This window comes from Amblyomma mixtum, chromosome 2, assembly GCF_055824585.1.
Source record: "Amblyomma mixtum isolate Tamu chromosome 2, ASM5582458v1, whole genome shotgun sequence".
Lineage (NCBI taxonomy): Eukaryota > Metazoa > Arthropoda > Arachnida > Ixodida > Ixodidae > Amblyomma > Amblyomma mixtum.
Genome location: NC_143013.1, coordinates 307,573,142 through 307,593,271, shown reverse-complemented (window position 1 = coordinate 307,593,271; position 20,130 = coordinate 307,573,142). Strand labels below are relative to the sequence as shown.

Here is a 20,130-nt window from a genome sequence, read left to right as displayed (position 1 = left end):
ATGAAAGTGCGGATGCGTCTCTGCGAGCATGCTCACTATGTATGAAGCCAACGGAAAGACAGCTGCGTTCGTGGTATCTAATCGGCCTTCACATACAAGGCTGCACAGAGCTTTGTACGTTCTATCGCTCGAAGCGTCCGTCGCTGCGGAAGCTAGAGAACCAGCGAAGCACATTCACAAGTGTGAGAATGGTTCCTCGTTTGCCATCGCATTGCCTGTCGTGTCGTGTGCAACCGTGGACGATCGGAGAGCCGGTTAAATACTTGAGGGCCAATAATGGTTATGTGAATTCAGCTCATCATGGACTCCAGCTTAAGCTCGAAAACCCCAAAGAAAGAGGGAGAGGGCGCAGTAAGGAAGCGAGCTGCTCACTATCCTTGCTTCTTTAGTCTGGACGCTGAGGGGGAAGTGTGGTCGACGCCCTAATGTGCGATTAATAAGCTGCCCCGGGACATACTTTACCAACACGGAGGGCGCTGCGCCGGCCTGGTGCGGAAGTATTCGGCGGGCTACATCTGAGTGCTCGTAAAGGCCACGCATAACCACTAGCAAGCACGGCGCAGCGGCGAGGAACCACAAGGCTTTGTAGCCTCCACGGTGCCTAAAAGTGTGTGCCTGTTTGTGTACGTGCGCGCCTTATATCGGTGCCCCCAGAGGACGCCGGGAAACGTTGCCACGGTACGAGCAACAGATTTCGACGCATGAATCGTTTCTCAGTGCGTGCGGTGCCTGTTCTTGGCCGGTGCAAAGGTTGTGCTTGGCTTCTCGAAACATACGTCGTTAACTCCATATTTAGCTGCAGCTAATGAGTGTAATTCGAGGCCGTCTAGAGGAGTTTTCATTTCCACCAAATTTGGTGTGCACGCTATCCGCTTGCTCTTTTGAATCTTAGGCCATGTTTTCAGTGGGTGTTCGTGTTAATTAAAGGCATAAAATTCTAGTGACAGAACTTTGTAAAGCTTGCATTCATGTTATCTGTCGTGCGGCATCTCTTGGCTGCGCTTCATGCCAGATTCCCGAGACTTGTGAACCATATAACTGCTGTTCGTGCCATGGTTTATGCGCTGGAAGGGCTGCCGTTGGCAACTATCCTGGTGCACCTCGATAGCAGGCCATTGACACATGACATCACACTGGGCCCCCGGCCAGACTATCGCGAGTCTCTGCAGGCCATTCGGGCTCTACTTAGCTCTTTACATGGCTTAAAGATTATAAATGGTCTCTTTACTCAAGTTACTGCACCAGTACTCGAATGGCCTTGTAGGCTGTAGAGGAGTGAGGCCACGATCCAAGTATCTCATCCTCAGAGAGAGATTCCTGCGTCTAACGGACTTTAAGCCGTCTGCAGGGTCAAGCGCACATCGATGTGTGTGCACTTTATGGCTTCTGTTCTCCCTTCTTTCCTTATTTCTGTTCTTCGGTGCCTCTATCTCAGGCGTAGAACAACCTGACATACGTTGTGATGACATAATGACATTAGAGTAACAGCGTCATGATGACGTATGACAGCCTATGCCTGGTTAACATCCCCAACGTTCATCTCTCTCTTTCTCTCGTATGCAAAGCGAGTCTTGATTCATACAATCTGACCCCTTTGTCAACAGGTTGTATATTTTGGCAACCCTCGGTCCTTAGTGCAATGTGTCCCCCTTCACAGCCCTCTTTTCTCCCCTTTTGCAATGTGGCTGAGTGGCAGGCCAAACGACCATGCCTCCGGCTGACCCATGACCTTTCTTGAACGTTCTTTGGGCGCAAATCCTCTCCGTTCGCTTCCACAACGCCACGTATTCCGCCTGCAAAGCACGAGGACAAGTCCACTCGTCGAAACGTTACACTCGTTGTCCCCCTCCGCCCCCTTCCCCGTAACCTTTGTTCATTTTTTTTTAGTGACGTAGAGGTCGGCAATACAATTACAAATAGATTTATTTAACACCTAGGATGTTAGGGGTGCGTCCTCACATACTGAAAAAGCGGCAGAAACATAGCACGGACAGTACATCGTGCATAGGTTGAAAGAAATTATTAAATAAGTATATGCGCTAGAAATAACGCGAAAAATTGAAAAATCACTGGAAATGCGAAAAAATAACGGTAATAACTAATAATTGGTGCGGATATCTATTCTTTGCCGGAACCATTATGGGTAATGACTTGCGCTAAAGAAACTAGAACCGGACGCACGCTAACGGCGTGATCCGGTCTTAGCCTGTACGCGACGCAAAATGTTTAGTGTCACCGTCGCAACTTCGGCTCGCTGCTTGTGAGCCCATTTCGCGCAGAAAAGAGCCTGGCAGTCTATTTTCACAGTATGCATCCACCATTACTTGCCGGAATAAACAAGCACGAGGTGCTACATTCGACAACCGTTATCGAAACGAGGGAGGCATCTTTCTGTTAGAGGTTCATTCAAAGTCTTTCTTTTACAGCCCTCATTTTTGTCCGCGCGTTTCCTTTCATTTGCATTCATTTGACGAGAGTACGCCTTTAAGAAATGCCTACTGCACTGGTTTATTTTCAGCTTGCGCCGAAGACAGAGCTGCATTTCTCGATTGCTTGTCCTTCATGTAAGCACAGCAGCCGTAAGCAGTATACCGTTTAAATGCGTATCACGCGAAAAGGAGGCGGACGTCGATGAATAAGAAAACGCCCTTAACGGCACCCATTGATGCAGCCGCCCGAGGAGGCCATATATGCGCCTTGTCAGGCTTTAAAATCTCTCTGGAAGCCCAGGTGTAAAAAAAAAAAAAAAAGAAAAAAACAAGGCTGTTCGCGGCCGAATAGATATTAAAAAAAGAAGTTCTTTTGCCGCGAAAACAACACGGCTGAGCGTATATCGTATTTGCGCGTTTCTGAAGCAATAGATGAGGACCTGTTATGCATGACGGGAAAAAATTCTCACAAAGCTACACCACTGAGGGAAAACGTGCATACTTCAGCACCTGTTAACAAGCACCCAAAGAGGCATGTCAAGTCGACATTCAGAACAAGCTGGTCGGGAAAAGGGTATTTTTCGCCGAACAACTCTCGATCAGTACAACGGGTACAGGTATTCCGCCGCTTCGTTTTCTCGCATGTTGTAATAAACCTGTATCGATTATTGATGATTATTTATCGCTCAACATGCATAGCACGCTATACACAGCAGCTACAGCGCCTGTCTGCATGTATATACCGCGCTCCCGCAGCCATTTATATATACCATCCGTAGATTCCACCTACGCAGTTGCACAGGCACTCGCTGTCGCAGTAATATCGCGCAGACAAACGTGCGGCGAATTCGCGTAACCTTCGCATCTATCAGGCGTGTGCGTGCGCGGAAAAATTCAGCGGGTGCTCAGGCGCTTGGCGACAAGCTGTCGCGCAGGTATTCCGCGAGGGTGCGCAGTGTGCCACCGCGCCAACGGATGCCAAGAGAGCGCGCGTGAGCTGGAGCACGCTGATAACCGACCCCTTCGACGCCGCCGACCGAGCGACGTCCTGCCAGAAAAAGCGCGCGCACGCCAACCTAACCCTGAATGCTTTGCGCAGGCAATGATGAGACTTCGGATAAAAGTTCTCAACTTGCAGCATTTCTTCGCTAATAGCCCTCACACACTGCGCAAATATGAAAACCTCGTTGATTTATCGACAAAAAATTGTAATACATCATAACTAAAATGAGCAAATTAGGCTTAGTACAGAACGCATAAGAACAATAAGCCTGTGTTCACATACTGAAGCGCTTGCGTGAAATCAATAGCAAAATTCAAAATCATTCCTTTGTCCGCTGGTGCCGCAGTGCAATTGTTGAAATTTCAGGTTTGTTTCCTTCGGGGGCAACCTTTTGCTGAGAGCGATCTGACTGTGTGCCTTCTGCGTGCCTTGCAGTTTACACTTGCTTTGAGAAATATGTTAGCAAAGGACTGTGAAATACCAGGAGGATTTGGCATCAATTTGGAAGTAGAAACAAACATTATTAACATCTGTACAGACCATGTAGCACGTGGTAAGCAGAGCGTTATAGGTTTAAGAAACTGCAATGAACTCGCTGCTGTGGCTCAGTGGTTAGGGCGCTCAGGTGCTCTATCCCGGCCGCGGTGGCCAAGATTCGATAGAGGCGAAATCCAAGACGACCGTGTATTATACAATGCAAGCGCCCGTTAAAAAGCATTAAATGGCGTGGAAATCAATCCGGAGCCCTCCACTGCGGCTTCCCCCATAGCCTGCGTACCGCTTTAGGACGTTATATTTCATATGCCATACCAAAACGCCACAAGGTTTCCCAGCTCCGTGGAGAAACGTTGGTGGCAGGTTAGTTTGAATGCAAAGGGGACCAAAGTTATTCTTGCTTTCGTTTCAGTTAAATGATAATATTTTTCTTCAGAATATTGTGCCATGCAAAAGCCGCGATGAGATATTCCTTGCAGCCTAACTGTCGCATTCTGTCAAATGAAGACGGCGTGTGCGATTGACGAGCGAATAGTCGTACGATAAGAACGGAGCCATCGAAACTATCACAGGTAACAGGCTACTCAGTAACAAAGCCCAGTAATAGTCACAGTGAACCCGCGTAAACTAACTTCTACACTTGGGAAGTGTTTCTCATATTTCTGAGAATGTAGCACATGTAATCATCGAGCATTAGCAACTGGTTAAGGGAGAAAGATGCCTCATGGCTGTGAGATGCGGATTGCTGTAAAAACAAAAATGATTAATTTCTTGACGGATAGTGTTTAGCGCCGATATTCACTAACAGCAGACGTTTGAATCGAATCAAATAATCCAGATAACTACAACCGGCTGTATCCATAGTTCATCCCCCACCATCACCCAGCCTTCTCAAAAATTTAAATGAAAAAAAAAAAAAAGTTGTAGCACAACCTTAGGCCTAAAGCTTGGGCTAGAAAAACATTCTTATTTCGTAACATCCTGCCTCTGTGCAGCCAGTGTTAAGTGTATTGCAGTAAGGGATAGACTGGAGAAGCGATCTACTTAATCAGCTTTAAACAAATAAACAGCAAAAGCAGAGGTTCATGGAGAGATATTTGACCCCTGGAGATCACTGGGAAATGTAAACGGGTACTTTACGAGCATTCGTCAACGTCGATTTCATAGAGAACGAAGAAATGTTAAAAAAAGAGAAAAAAATCTTAAACCTGCCACTCACGATTCATCGTCCTGTGATGGGGAGGGGAAAATTCCTTCTCTACCGTAGCCGGCGATTCGCGCTCGACTGCGACGGTCCACGATCGACTAGGCCCAAGGGCCAGGAACTTGCCATCCAGGGCATAGAACGCGTCTCCCACAGCGTTACAAGCGTCCTCAGCGGGCTCACACTCGGGCAATGTTGGTCGAGCGCGCGGCCAACGATGCTGGCTGCGAACGGAACACCGCCCCCTCCCCCTCTCCCTCTTTTTTCCTCCTCTCCAACGAACAAGACTGCGTTTTGCGCGCGCTTGGGCGACCGGCAACAGCACAGCAGCAGTAGCAGCGGTGTGTGTGCGCGTGTGTGCAAGCAACGGAAACGGAAGCACGGGTCTTCCGCTTTCTTCCTGTTTATCTTAGCCTCGACGGCAGGACTTCGCAGTAAGTGCCAAGGACGCGAGCGTTTTCGCGATGGGCCGCTGCTGCGACCAGGACGTGCGCGAGAGAGAAAAGAGAAGTCGCGGTTTCGTCATCGTTTCGGCCCGCCTCGTATGCATGCAGTCCCCCGGGAAGGGAAGCGAGCCGGTGCGACCCCTCGGGAACGGAAAAGAAACGAGAAACCGCCTCGGTATTCTTTCTTGTTTGCCTGTTACGCCAGAAAAAGGAACGAGGTCGATGGAACGCGATCGCCTCTTTGTTCGCTGGGTCGAACGCGATCATGTTACGCTCCCCAGGCGCATAGTTTTGTAACACACTCATGGGGGTGTCCGGTAATGAGGTGTGTGTGCATGAGGGCATTACATGACACGTGTTTCGTTTGCAGGACGTACCGTTCGTAGCTATGCGTAAAGCTGTCCTGGTGGCGGTACATAGAACCTCAATCGACCGGACAATGAAGGGTTCGCGCACGGGACACAGCGGACAGTAAACATCGCATTCGGCCCGAGCACGGGCCCGAGCAAAGATGGGAGGTAAACCTGTTCTGCTCTGCGAGATACGCTTGGAACGAAGTGCTTCGAATGACTTGACTAATCGCGCCACTGATACCCCTATAAAAAAAAAACAAAAAAAGATAGCCGCAGTCGCTTACTAGCAGTATTCTCGTAAGTGCGCAACGCCAGATCTTGGGTCTGCGCAAGCAACTTGCTGCAAGCAAATTTTACGATGACTTCACGTCCGACTGAATGTGTGTTATGTACGAATTACGCCCATGCGAACAGTGAACGGGGCGCATGCACGGACGTGATGCATGCGTGATCAGTCAGTCAATCAATCAATCAATCAATCAATCAATCAATCAGTACTAAGATAACCCTAAGCAACTTCAAGAGTTAAGTCCTTCAGAATTATTTACCACTAAGCCTCAGCATGTGGAAATGTTCCTTCATGATCACGTCTCGGCGTCACACCTGCTTTTTCCAGATTCTGAGCGCACACAGAAACGACTGCGCTTTCGAACTATACCAGACTACGTCACCCTTCGTGACTGAAAGAGCGTCGCTTGCAGCGTGAAGCAGCATCCGATAGCTCAGAATCATTACTGATAAACCAACCGCGTCGAACATTTCGGTGCAACATGCGTAGCGAGAAAACTGTGCGTCACTGGTTCAGGCATCCCTATAGTTGGTGCAAAAAGCGGCACCAGGGGGGGGGGGGGGGGGGGGGGGCTACATTGCGTTAATGAGATCCCTGCGATAAACGCGCCCGAGCCACACGAAGACAAAGCCGTGCCAAGGCTTTAAGTGCAGCGCACACAAGGGCATTCCGTCGGCGAGGACGTTGATTGCACATTTGTCCGCTCTTGCCGATCTGTGCAGCCCAACTATCCGCAACCGCGGCGTACGATGCACTCGACGGACGACCTTTTCGTAGCAAGCGATGTGTAACGGATTACGCTTTGCGGCGACCTATCCTGTCTTCAATGACTTTCTTCGCCGCATGTTGCTGCGGAAACCCCGACGATTTGTCTTCATTTTCTACTTGGATGGGCGCGAGATGACCGCTTTGCCACTCTCGCTGCGAATGGGTCTTCTTTCCACACCAGGTCTGTATAATTGAGCACTTTGTCGATGACGCAAGAGGTCGATGCCTTCCACCGCGTCATCATTACTGGAATCGCTGTGTGTACGGACCTCCGTGCGCCTTGTTTGCCATGTAGCCTTGCTGCATTGCAAGAACTTCTTGATCACAAACGAGCCGCGCATTGTGTGTTGGTGCCCCATCCCATAAGAATCGCACGAGGGGTGCTGTGGAAGAACGCCGCTGCTTTTGGTCCTCTGGTCGGCAAGAAACCCAATTAGAGGAGAAGATATTCTTTACCGTCATCCGTGTGACATTTCATGACTGTTCATTATGTACACTCGGGGACAAAAGTATCTGAACCGCGTGCATCGTAAACGAAGCCCATAGCTCTATTGTTAGCTGCCTACTAGACGCCACACTTGTGGAGGTGAAAGACAGAATTTCGACTTTCACCTCCACAACTGTGGTCACCAGCCGGCGGCTAATAATAGAGCTGTCGGCTTCGTTTAAGGCGCACGTGATCCAGATACTTCTGTCCCCGACTGTACAAGTACCAGTGCGCGAACGGCGAGCAAGCAAAAATTGTTGGAACCGCACCAGAAATAGGTTTATGCTTTCTTTTGGGTCCTTTAAGGGAAATTAGAGCTCTCTATTGCGAATGGCGGGCAAGCAGTCTCAATGGCCACGTGGATTGATTTTCCGCATTCATTCATAGTGCAGTGCGGTCACCAAGGCGTCTGGCAAACGTTACAGCACAAGTGAGGAACGAAGTTCAATACAACACGCGTATAGTAATATTATATACAGTCTCTTCTTCGATTACGGCATGTAATCGCCAGTTTCCTCACGTGTGAAGTGACTTTCTTTCTTCGTTGTTGTTTTTTTTTAAATTAAGAATAAACTTTTTCAACAACAACACAGAACTGCTACTGAATTATGGTGATATCATAAAATAACCGTTTGGGACGGGAGAGGAAGAATAGATGTAAAAACGCGCTTCGGAGCAGGATAGAACGGAGGCGGCGACGATAGCACGGAAACGACACCCGGACGCATAAATAAATTAAAACCCGGTGCGGTGGCGTAAACAGTCGCCTGTGCCAGGCTGTGGGCTTTACCGAGTCGAGCTGCGGGTAAAGAGGCCAGAAAGGACGCTGAAAAAAAAAAAAAAAGAATTAGAGGACACAAGGGTACGACGTGATAGCTTTAATAGGTCCTTTCAGCGGCCTGGGGCCCTCTTTGCGTACCACTTCACTGTCACGGACACTGTACTTTCTTTCACCATCACACACCGCTTAAGTTCTCCTCAAGGTCCCTTCCACGCAACTACTCTTTCTCTGTCGCCTAGGTTCTGCCAACGTCCCCATATATGCGGAATTGGTCATTCTTTACTTTACATTTATAAATCGCTGGGAGTCCTCATACCGCGTCTGGAACAGTGGTGCAGCGGTAGAGCGATGCGCCACTGCCCCGACAGGTGGCCGTTTCAAACAGAGCCACCGGTGGAGCTTGTGGGACCCTAGTTGCCCCTTCCGAGCAAACTCTCACTATCAACCATTATTTCAATTCCCTCCTGCCATAGTGGGCACGTTGATACTTTCCGCGGTTGCAGGCCCTTACAAAAATGACTTTTGAGCTTCAGTTGACGCCTTGTTGAGCTCCTGTTGAATCAACTGGAAACCAACATGAACTCAATGCATGTTGAGCCTACCCAACACCTGCTACACGGAATTTTTGTTGAGCGTAGTCAAGAGATTTACTGTTGAGCAATTTCTGTTGGATTTAAGTTGAATCATCTCAAGGCAGCCGTTTCTAAGCCTAACTAAATGAAATCATTTCGACATCCATCGTGTAAACAGAACCTGATCACATTACACATATTAAGAACGCATGCAGCACCCGTTAAAACTCTCATAAACCGCTCAAAGTCATTTTCTTGCATAGAAAAAAGTGCACTATGCTCATTCAGGCATACCTACTTTGGAGGATTCGTATGTGCTCTCATAAAAAAGGGCGCGTAATAAATGCTTTCATTAAGGGTTTTACGAATAAATCAAGGTCGTCAAATAATAGACCGTTGCATATGAACTTCATTACTTCTACTACACATAAAATAAATGAATATTAAGAGTAATAACTGACATAACTTTGCTGATCGGCAGGCCATAACCTGCGCAGGTCCGGACACCCCTGAGTAGGACTATATAAGGGCGAAGCCGAGGTTGCACTAAAGATCAAGATGAACTCTGTCAGTTCTTTCTATAGCCTCGTGTGCAGTACTGTCCCATGCTCTTTATCTGATGGATGTGTAGGATGTGTATGGATGTGTATGTATATATATATTTATATACATATGTGTGGAGCGTTACGTCACAGGGGGTGATGGCTTCACGTTAACGAATATACCGCCGAAAATTGCATTGGTAGTCGGTCCATCTGGTGCAATACGAATGCATTCCCAGGATTTTTTGCTTTTTTACCCCAGCCAAGATTCAGAATGGCGTGTTGATTCACTCCCGTAATTCCAACATGAATTCAACATGAACGCAAAGCAGAAATTTCATTGAGAATGCTCAACTCTAGCACAGTGGCCACTTTTCCAATGAGTTTCAACTTGGCCTCAACATTTCACCAACACTAGCCCATCCTGGTCACAACAAAAATTCAACATGGCGTGTTGAGTCTGCTCATGAGAACTTCAACACTGTCTCAAGAAGCATTTTTGTAAGGGGGTTGCGATAACGTCAAAGGTTCACGTGACCTAAGTGCAAGCTGGATCACCTAATTCCCCGCTCAAAACGCCGCAGACGACGACGCCGGATTTTCTGCAGAACGGTGGCTTAGCGCTGTCGCGTCAACATTTTACGTCAATGAGCTCCTGTGTTTTTCAGAGGGTCTAATTTTTTTTTCCTTTCATAAGTACACGCCTGGAAATATTTACATTCCCAAAGTGTTTATTGCCCTCAGTATTCCATGGCTCTTTTTATTGCCATTTCAAAAAATCTGGCGATCCTAGTCATGCAGTAACCACCGTGCTTCTGTCAAAAGCTTCTGAGCAAAACTTTCATGTCCACATATCTTTGCACATGAATCCAAGACGTGCTTAAAACTTCACTTTTTTTCTTACGGATCTTGTAGGAATGATTCGTTCGTAAGGGCGCGCTGACACGCCTTACTTGGGAGCTGCCACTGCGAAAAATTAACAAAAGCACAATTAAGCCTTGAACGTGCATTTGGAGCACACGTGCACCACAGAGCCCGCTTTCCTCTTCCTGGTCGAAGCTGCTCTTCCTATTTGATAAGCGGCATAGCGCCAGATGCTCGCCGAGCATCTCGAATGGAGCGCGCATCGCCTCGGCAGTTGTTTCGACATCGCCCTGCTGCTCCAGTCCCGGACAATCTGCGCCGAAATCAAACTGCACCGCACCGTGAGGATTGCAGTATAATGGTCAAGACGCGAAGTGAATAGAACAGCCGCCAGAATGTGTGCACTGCGGCAGTAGCATATCGGCGCTCGACTGGGATCTTTCGGGGAGGTCTATCGTTACGCATTCTCGTATAGTTTCATCGTGCGTAGACTGAATGCCTGCAGAAGCCGACCTCTGCCCTTAACGGACGCTAAATGGCACGCGAGTCATTGCAGTGCTCACACACGCCCTGCGATCTGCACGCCACTCAAGTGCTTGTATTATGCCGGCCGAGTACGTCATCCACATTAGAGAAGCCGCTTCCTGAAAAATAAGTGCATGCTGTCTACTCCCGAAGACTGGTACTGGAGGAGAAAAAAAAAAAAAAAGATGATTAGAAAGTAGACACAGGGAGTTGGAGTGGGACATATTGGCTAAGCGACAATTCTGGAGCTTTTCGTTCTTTTTTTTTTAATTGCTGCCAGTAGTAGACACCAGGAAACACTGAACGCTGAGGCCGCCAAGCAAGGTCATCAAGTGGAATAGCGACATCTTCGAATTTCTGTGCGTCGCACGCGTCTCCAAAGACCTTCAGACTCCCCGCACCCTTTGCCATCTGCCCGGCGTCAACCGGTACGGCTTACCGAAAAGAAGCTTCTTTACCGGTTATGACTTCTCTTCGCGGTGCATGTTATTGATTGCTTTTGCAGCAGGGTCATTTATTCTCGCTCACCACGCGACGGCAATGCTAAGAAGAAAAAAAATAGAACCATACGTGAAGTGCAGGAAAGAAGGGTATGTGAGCGAGTAGGAGATCGAAATCTGACACTTCACCGAAGACGACGGGCTGACGAATGCATATAACGCGTGTACAAGAACACACTCCATGTCTTCCAGGTTTTAAACACCACCGGCAATGAGACCTGAACGTAGATCGCTCCGCAGCTGAGCTGGGTCATTTCTCCGTGTCTTAATGCAGGCGGATAGACCTGAACGGCCGCGTGTGGCAGTTGCCATATATCGAGAGTGCAAAATTTTAATTCTCGCCTTCATCGTCTGGCAGTGCTGCATGGTATGCATAACGAAGTCGCATCATTATATCGGAACGCTTTTTCAAACAGTATGCTGAGTGGCTAGATGGTGATGTTGATGATGATGGTCGTTATCGTCTGCTTGCGACAGCCCTCTAAAGCAGCTCAGTGGCAGTCTTGGCCTATACCCAAAAAGTCACGTGTTTGCCAGCTGCTGCAACAGCTTGAAATCACCCTTTACTCTTGCGAATGTTGGATACAGGCCGCGACGTCAGACAGGCGACCATCGCAAGTCATCAAACCTCTTATAAAGAGGTTCATAGGCCCAACGCGTGAACAACGTAGGGCGCCACCAACCCTGTGCCTTGCTTAGTCTCAGGAAACCGTCTTCACGCGCCTCTATCTCTCAGTGTTCCCATTAGCTCTGTACTGCAGGGCTTCCACTGCCCTAATTACCTTCTATCAAAGGTACAGAACCGAAACTTTCCGTCGAGCAGTGCCACTCGACGGCTGAAAGGACAAACTTTGCGGCAAAGGAGCAGACACCATCACAGGCGGCTCTCAACGTCGGTTCTGTCAGGACTTTGTCATATCTAGGACCGACTCTCTCTCATTTTCTCTGACTATACGCTTGAGGACTGAGAGAAGGCGCTCCCTGTAAGCTATTTTTGTTTTGTATTTTTCGTCCATGGCTTCCACCTCGCGTCTCTTCTGCGCGGGCTTCAGCGTCGCTCGTCATTGGTCCGATAGGGAAAGCTTCGCCGGAGTGGTTCGTTCAACACCGGACCCGGTTTCATGCCGAACTCCGAGGAAATCCAAGCCGGGGCATTCCGATTCAAAAGACGCCGAGTAACCGCTTTCTTTATCGCAGCAGAGGTCAGCCAGCAAAACAACTCGGCAGCGTCAAGGCGCCACTGCGTCGGTGGCTCTGGCCGCGCAGAAATGGTGCCAAGCAGTGTAAAATGAAGGAGTGCATGAGATAAAGAACTCGAGATGTCTCTCTTTGTACGTTCCTTTCTATTTTTGCCGTTACCACTTACCGACGATCTCGCGGATGGCAAGGGGAATACCCTTTTCCTCTTTCTTTTTTCGTTTTATCGTCGAAGAGTCTGCGTTCTTATTTATCCATGTAGTACAACTGCTACGGTCGATGACTCCGTTTGACCTCAATTTAACGTGAAACCACGTCAGAACGTATCACGTGGTGATTTAATACATGCGTCTCATTCAGGTTACTCTGAATTAGGACCACCGGAGAATCCCGGGTGAACCAAGAGCGAAAATCACCGAAACCAAAAAAAAAGTAACAATAGCTGACGCTAGAAAACATTGGCGGATGTTAACAGTGAAAATGAAAAGAAAGGTTTGGTTTGGTTTATGGGGTTTAACGTCCCAAAGCGACTAAGGCTATGAGAGACGCCGTAGTGGAGGGCTCCGGAAATTTCAACCACCTGAGGTTCTTTAACGTGCACTGACATCGCACAGTACACGGGCCTCTAGAATTTCTCCTCCGAAGAAATTCAACCGCCGCTGCCGGGATCGAACCCGCATCTTTCGGGTCAGCAGCCGAGCGCCATAACCACTGAGCCACCGCAGCGGCTCCCTCCTTGTAAATGGGCAGTTAAAGATGTAGATGTAGAAAACATCCCTTAAAAGGTGCAAGTTAATTATCTGTCATGTGCATTTTCGAATCTATTGTGGCATCATTGTTAATAGGTTTGGTGTATTGTACTGTGTATTGTTCCTAATATTTATGTGCGTCTATGTTGTTGTGTACGCGGTCAGGGTTACACTGTTGTCCTTTTTCTTTCTTTGTTTTGATGGGGATATTAAGCTCACCTTAAGCCTGATGTTCGCGAAACACACTGCTGTCGTTGTATTCATGGGGCACTGGGTGCTACTTCAAGCTGCATGACGCAGCTTTTTGCCCAGTGTCCCCTTTTTCCACTGTAATGAGTGTGGAGAAATAAACTTTCAATTTCAAAGCCCTGCTGAACAAAATATAGAATCCACTGAGACCTTAGTGTTTATTCAGTAAGTTCATGCCACCTTTTATATTTGGCCTAATGGAACTAGCTTTTCTGTTGTTGAATTTCGCAAGAAAAGGAATCGCGAACATTGCACTAAAAGCTATGCGCTTCAAAACGGCAGCTTTTCGCACTACCCGGAGGCAAGTTGAAGCAAGGACAGGCTGAAACCATTAGTCAGTATTATTGAGTTCTTTCTACTGCCCACGGAGAAAATTCGTTCTTCTGGACAAGTAAGCTTCTTTCATTTAGTTGCGCCCCGAAATCTTCCGGAATTGAAGACTTTCAAAAGTGGTCAAATTTGGTTTGCATCAAAGAAACAGTCATAGTCTATTTTCTTCAAAGTTTCCCTGAAGGACCTTCAGTCGCTGGTAGTTTTTAGGAAGCAATAATATTTTGCATTACGTTGCTTTAAACATACATAACATTGTATTTTACAAAAAGTAACAGTCACAGTTGGCTTTTACACGAACTCCACGCGTCAGCATCTTATTTCGCACAACATCCAAAATTTTAAAGATACTTGCGAAGCTCGTTATTGCTCTAAAAATTCTAAATGTGGGCTACTTCGCGGAGTTTTTCCGGCCCCGGCTACTCGAAGGCTAGCGCACTAGCCGAAAGGTTGCATTAAACGCAGCAGTGCTCGCGCAATGTCGAACGCGCGCGGTTCGTGTGGCTCTAACCTGATCGGGGCTTTATGTCGCGGTCTTCTTTTCCGCTCAGAGAGAAAGGACGGCGCCAGGGGGCAAGATGGAGAGCGAGATCGGGGCGGATGAGGGAGTGCTTCGAAAACGGCGCGGGACTGTTAATGAGCACAGGCCAGTCGTGGACCGCCGCCCCTTGCCCGGCGGCTGTGCGAGAGGGCTCCTTCGTCATCCAGGGATCTGGCCAAGGATCGCCAGGCGATCAAGGCCGCTTCTCCTTGACCCACAAGGCCCGTGACACGGGGTCCGTGTGCCGAGGAGGCACCTGTGAAGTTGGGCCGGTTGTGCACTTTCCTTCACAGGAGGACAGTGCACGATTCTTGGCTAGCGGAGCATAATTCGGACACGGATTCGTTACGTCACTCCTCCGGGAATGCTGGTTGTAACCAGCAGAGACAGCGCACGGTACACTTCGGCCTCCATGAGGTGGTTAATTGATTAATTAATTAATAACCGCCTGTCGTGTCCGGTCGCTGTGTTGAATGCAGCGAAAGACGCACACGGTACTTTAAGACTTCGTTTATTTAAAGCCGATGAGGGTGCGACCAGCGTCGACCGAGGCAGGAGCCGAACTGGCCGCCCGAAGAAAGGAGGGTGCGGAGAAGCGTCCACGGGAGGGAGTGGCTTCCCAGAACAGGAGGAGGGTGCGGGGGCGCACCGTGGAGGGGCCTCTGGCGACAGCGTGCGACGAGGGGCAAGTAGTCGTTAGGAGGAGGACGCGAGTGGTCGTTAGGAGGGGAATGCGAGTGGTCGTTAGGAGGGGGCGCACACACACAAAAGCAGTAAGGGGACACAACACTTCCTTCCCCCTTAGAAAGTTGCCTGGTATCGTGCAGGGGGTCGGCGCTCACGCGTGGAGGCGCGCTGGCTTTGTGCGCTCGGGGGAGAAACACTTGTAGGCTGGCTGTTGTTCGCTGTGTCTCCTAGGTCTGTCCTGGGCGAAGTCTCTTCTTCCGGGAAGAGGTGCCAGGCTATGTGGGAAAATGGTGCACGTGTTCTCTCCGCTGGCGGACAGCTCTCAGACGGCGTCGTAAATCTACGCAGCTGGTTGAGATGTCGGCGTGCTACTGTGCCATGTATGTTGACGAGCCAAGAGCGCAGGCCTATGCGTCTGACAATTGTAGCTTCCTCCCAGCGTGGCTTTTTCAGAAACTGTCGGGCGAGGACGCGCTGCCCCTCATTAAGCGTGCCGCAGCGCGGAATTGCTTTTTCTTCCCGGAACGTCTCTGCTTTTGGCTCGGGGAGGATGGCTGTGAGCTGGGTTCGCATTTCACGCTCGAACATCATTTTCGAGGGGGTCTCGCCTGTTGTGCTCTGAACCGTCGTGTGCTGCTTGAAGAGAAAGCGCGCAAGGCGGCGCTGCAGCGAGCCTGTCTGATCTCTTTCAAGGGCGCGTTTTAGCTCGGCTACGTAGCGCTCGGCTTGTCCGTTTGTCGCTGGGTGGTAGGGGGCCGATGTAACTGATGAGATCCCGTTGTCGCGATAAAACTTGAAGATCTCCGCAGACACAAACGGTGTTCCGTTGTCCGACACTACCTTGCGCGGCAGGCCGAACGTTGCAAATAGTGATCGGAGGTTGTCAATGACTGCTGCCGAAGTCGTCTGTCCCATTTGCCTTATCTCAAGCCACTTTGTGTAGGCATCTACGACCACAAGGAAAGTGCAGCCCTCAATTGGTCCTGCAAAATCAATGTGCAGTGTGTGCCATGGTGTGTCTGGCTTTTCCCATTCTGGGACAGGAGCTTTCGGCGGGGCGCTCCGGCTGCTCTGGCAAGGCTTGCATTCTCGCACCACTGTTTCGATGTCGTTGTCAATGCCAGGCCACCACATGTAGCTTCTGGCACACTTTTTCATTGCAACGATGCCCCGATGTCCGGCGTGGATGAGAGACATAGCTTGTGCGCGTAGTTCTCTCGGCATCACAACTCGGGACCCAAATATGATGCAGCCGCGATGGGTGCTCAACTCTGTAGCTCGCCTGCGGTAAGCGTCGAAGTTGTCCCCTTTGAGTTTATGCACGTTGCCTTGTTGAACAGCTGTGTAAACTAGCCGGAGAGCTGCGCACTTCTGCGTAGATGCTGCAACTGTGCCTGCTGTAAGCGGAGGTTCTGGCAGTGCTTCGAACATCAGAACGTCTCCTGGTGGAAATGGTTCGTCAACAGTTGCGTCTAGTGGCAGACGGCTTAGCGCATCGGCGTTTTGATGTTTGCCGCATATCATCACGCCTAGTGGAGAAAACCAGTTTCTCCCTAGAAGGCTTGATCCTGTGCCCTTCACAACAAGCAGAGGTAGCGTATGGGTCTGGCCGTTGTAGTTAACCTGCACGTTGGCAGAGCCCAATAGTGGCAGATTCTGTCCTGACCACGTTCGCAGGTGCGTGTCGTCTTGTTGCAGGGCGGGTGCGTCAGATGGCCATGAAGTTCGGAACGTGTCCTCACTGATCAGAGTACAGGCTGCGCCGGAGTCCACCTCGAACTTAATCAGCTGGTGATGTACGCTTACTTCTGTAAAAATCTTCGGTCGCGTGCCGAGATTCATGGTGTTCAGGTCGTACAACACAGATGGTGTTGCTGATGTTGTTCCATGGAGATCAGATAGCGGCGTATTCTCTGAGGCGTTGACGCTGTGATTAGGCTGGGAAGGTGACTTTATCTTGGCAAGTCTCCGTTTCGTAATGCATGCTCTTTCGATATGCCCTCGCTTGTGGCAAAAATTACACGTGGCTGACTGGAATCGACATCCCTGGGGGTTGTGTTGGTCGTCACACCGCCAGCAGCGTTGTGCCTTTTTGACCGATTTTACAACAACAGAAGGCTTGCGCACCTGGTTGCTTGTCTGGTGTACCGGCTCGGTGTTCCGGCGAATCCCTCTCTGCTGGTGACCGGCGCTCTCCGCTCGAACGGCGATGTCGTAAGCTTTGCTGAATGTGAGGTCCTTCTCAGCGAACAGGCGCTGCTGCAGTGACTCGTCACTCAGTCCGCACACAAATCTGTCGCGTAACATCACGTCCAAGGGAAGCATGGTGGTGTTAGCAGAAGAAGCTGCGTCTCCCTCCTGCCCGGTAGCTGTTGTCGACAGCGTTCCAAAATTGCAGTCGGCAGCGAGCTTCTTGAGCGCGGCTACGTAGGCGCTCACAGTTTCTCCTCCCAGTTGATCTCGTCGTTGGAAGCGAGCCCGGCTGTAGACCTCGGATGGCCTTGGGTCGTAGTGCTTTTGCAGCGCTTTTACGATGTCGTCGTAAGACACTGCCGCTGGTGTGCTTGGCTGAATAAGGGCGCAGACAGTATCGTAGGTCTGCTCCCCGCACAGCGTCAGCAGGTTGGCCCTCTTCAAGGCTGGGTCTGTGATGTTGTTAGCTTCAAAGTAGAACTGAAGGCGTCCAACCCACGATGACCACGATGAGCCGTTGAACTCTGGTATCTGATTGGGAAACCCTCGCGTAGCCATGGCTTGTCAATAGCGTTGCGTAGCGCGGGTCGAATCCACTTTCTCGTCGCCACTGTCGTGTCCGGTCGCTGTGTTGAATGCAGCGAAAGACGCACACGGTACTTTAAGACTTCGTTTATTTAAAGCCGATGAGGGTGCGACCAGCGTCGACCGAGGCAGGAGCCGAACTGGCCGCCCGAAGAAAGGAGGGTGCGGAGAAGCGTCCACGGGAGGGAGTGGCTTCCCAGAACAGGAGGAGGGTGCGGGGGCGCACCGTGGGGGGGCCTCTGGCGACAGCGTGCGACGAGGGGCAAGTAGTCGTTAGGAGGAGGACGCGAGTGGTCGTTAGGAGGGGAATGCGAGTGGTCGTTAGGAGGGGGCGCACACACACAAAAGCAGTAAGGGGACACAACACCGCCCACAGGCACTTCTAGTCCCAGGAAATCATCTTTTGTAAGCTCGAGGCCTGGTGTCAACTGCACTTTCGTGGTCCTTGCAATCTTTCCATTACAGCGTGTAGAGCTGCTATTGCCACCAGAAAAGGCACACAACGACACTTAGAGGCCCTTCTGTCTCCTTGTATTGAAAATAACTGCGTAGCAACCTTCCTAAGATCTGCTCTTAACACAAAACTCGGAAAACAATGAATGTGCCGGCGAACAGCTTACGCAACGAGAGCAAACAACGCTGTTCCTCGCACGCCGATACCTCGTAGACTATAGTTCGCGGCGCCCAGGCCTGGCGTCGATTTCGTGAAAATTGTCAGTATAGTGAAGGCATGCATATTGGGCTTACAACGTACGCCGCATAGAGAACACGACGGAATAATCAAGGGCTGTTGAGATTCTCTTTCTGCTTCACATCCAAAACACACATGATCTGAGGTGTCATCACACCGAGAGCCCCAATGTCCAACATTTTGCGGCACCTACCGCATCGCCTACGCCCAGCCTTTTGCAACACAGATACCTCCAGATGCCACCAAGATACCTCGGACAACTCTTGATTGTGTTTTAAATTAGTGTAGTGCAAGGAGAAGGGTTATTGATACAGTGCTAGACCACCGGAGTGAGTGTATTAAAATAAGTATTATTACAAGCTCTATCTCTCCCTCGTAGCTTTCCTGACCGTGGAGAAAATGCACTCTATAGCAAGTATAGTTCATAGTAAGCGCATAATGTCAAACGAAATGAAAGTTATCTCGCGGTTTAAAACTCATGCACATCACTGAGAACTTCTTTACCTCTTCTGATGTAGGCAAAAATGCAAGAACTACGTAGCGGATGACAGTTGAAGGAAAGAATGCGTTTTTCCACCGAAAAACATACAAATGCATGTGTGCCGGCTCCATGAACAGAGGTCATAACAGTACTCACCCGCGCACTTGAAAACCCTGCCAGACAAACTGCTTCCCTTTCTTCATTTTCTAGTTAGTTTTAAAAATTTTTGTCCGGCATGACTTTGCCTTTGCGATCCCAACAAAAGCGAACACGCAAACTGTCTTTCCTCTCTGTAGCGAACGAGAGGAGGCAAAAGATATAATGCTCCGTCAGAGCAGCAATTTCTGTTCGATAGTACTGAACAGAAATAGACAGTCTACACAGTTCAATAGGCAGATATACTGTCTATTGAAATTTTTGTGGGGGACTCCACGGGCTACCGGATTGAATTCCCATCGATCAGCAAGCGAACGCGGGTAGCTTCAGTTACACAACGGCAGTGACGCCCTATACTCTTTATATCTTTATACAGAGATCGCCAAAAAGAAAGAAAAGGAAAAGGAAAAAGAGAGAGAACGCCCGGTATGACAAACGAAGCTCTCAGAACGGGCGCCCCACAAATGAACAACTGCAAAATTTACGGCGTGCAAAGAAATGACGCTACCGGCTCACGAAAGGCCTCGCATTAACCCTTGCAAGGACCCTGCACGAACAACTCTTTGTCGGCGCACTTGTACCCGCATCGTCCCAACGTGGCAAGCGCATTTTCCTTTGCCGACATACTAAATAGCTCTTCGTGCGTACTGACAGCCGTGCGACGTGACCGGCATGTGTGCGACGGGGGCGCCGCACGACATGGCGCGGCACATGACGCAATAACGCATGTGCCGTGCAGCGCACTTTAGCACGCAGTTCGTGTCTCGTGCAAAGGCAGAGATTAATGGAGAATATGTCCTGTTTCTACGGATGATACGAGCGCGGCACGGCTGTCGGGTCTGGCGCAGAACCTGTAGTATATACATTCCGCCTATTGTAGAATCAGCGTGCATCGGGCTCTTAGGTGGTCGCTTGTGCAAACACCGGTAGCGCTGCCGTCGCGTCTGGCACGAGTGGGGTCTCTGCGGTTGAATCCTTTACCGGGCTCAGCAACGTTCTCTGAAATCGTTCCT

The 20,130-nt window shown here is 49.7% G+C and overlaps 1 protein-coding gene and 1 long non-coding RNA gene across 6 annotated transcripts in view; one reads left to right on the top strand and one right to left on the bottom strand.

The window, feature by feature from the left end:
* Positions 1–14,633, top strand: part of LOC149364867 (uncharacterized) — a 43,164-nt gene extending 28,531 nt beyond the window's left edge. Inside the window, exon 3 of the long non-coding RNA XR_016289230.1 lies at positions 14,335–14,633. This is a non-coding gene — a long non-coding RNA (uncharacterized LOC149364867). The remainder of the gene's footprint in view (positions 1–14,334) is intronic.
* Positions 1–20,130, bottom strand: part of LOC149364866 (carboxypeptidase D-like) — a 123,011-nt gene that overhangs the window by 25,985 nt on the left and 76,896 nt on the right. Inside the window, exon 1 of one of the 5 annotated variants that reach the window (XM_089574809.1) lies at positions 5,147–5,379. The exons of 3 other annotated variants lie outside the window; for them this stretch is intronic. In XM_089574809.1, coding sequence (XP_089430935.1) covers positions 5,147–5,153 — 7 coding nt within the window. In that variant the 5' untranslated portion in view covers positions 5,154–5,379. Of the gene's footprint in view, positions 1–5,146; positions 5,380–20,130 lie in introns of those variants that run through there. One more of the 5 variants, XM_089574812.1, reaches the window with a different exon arrangement.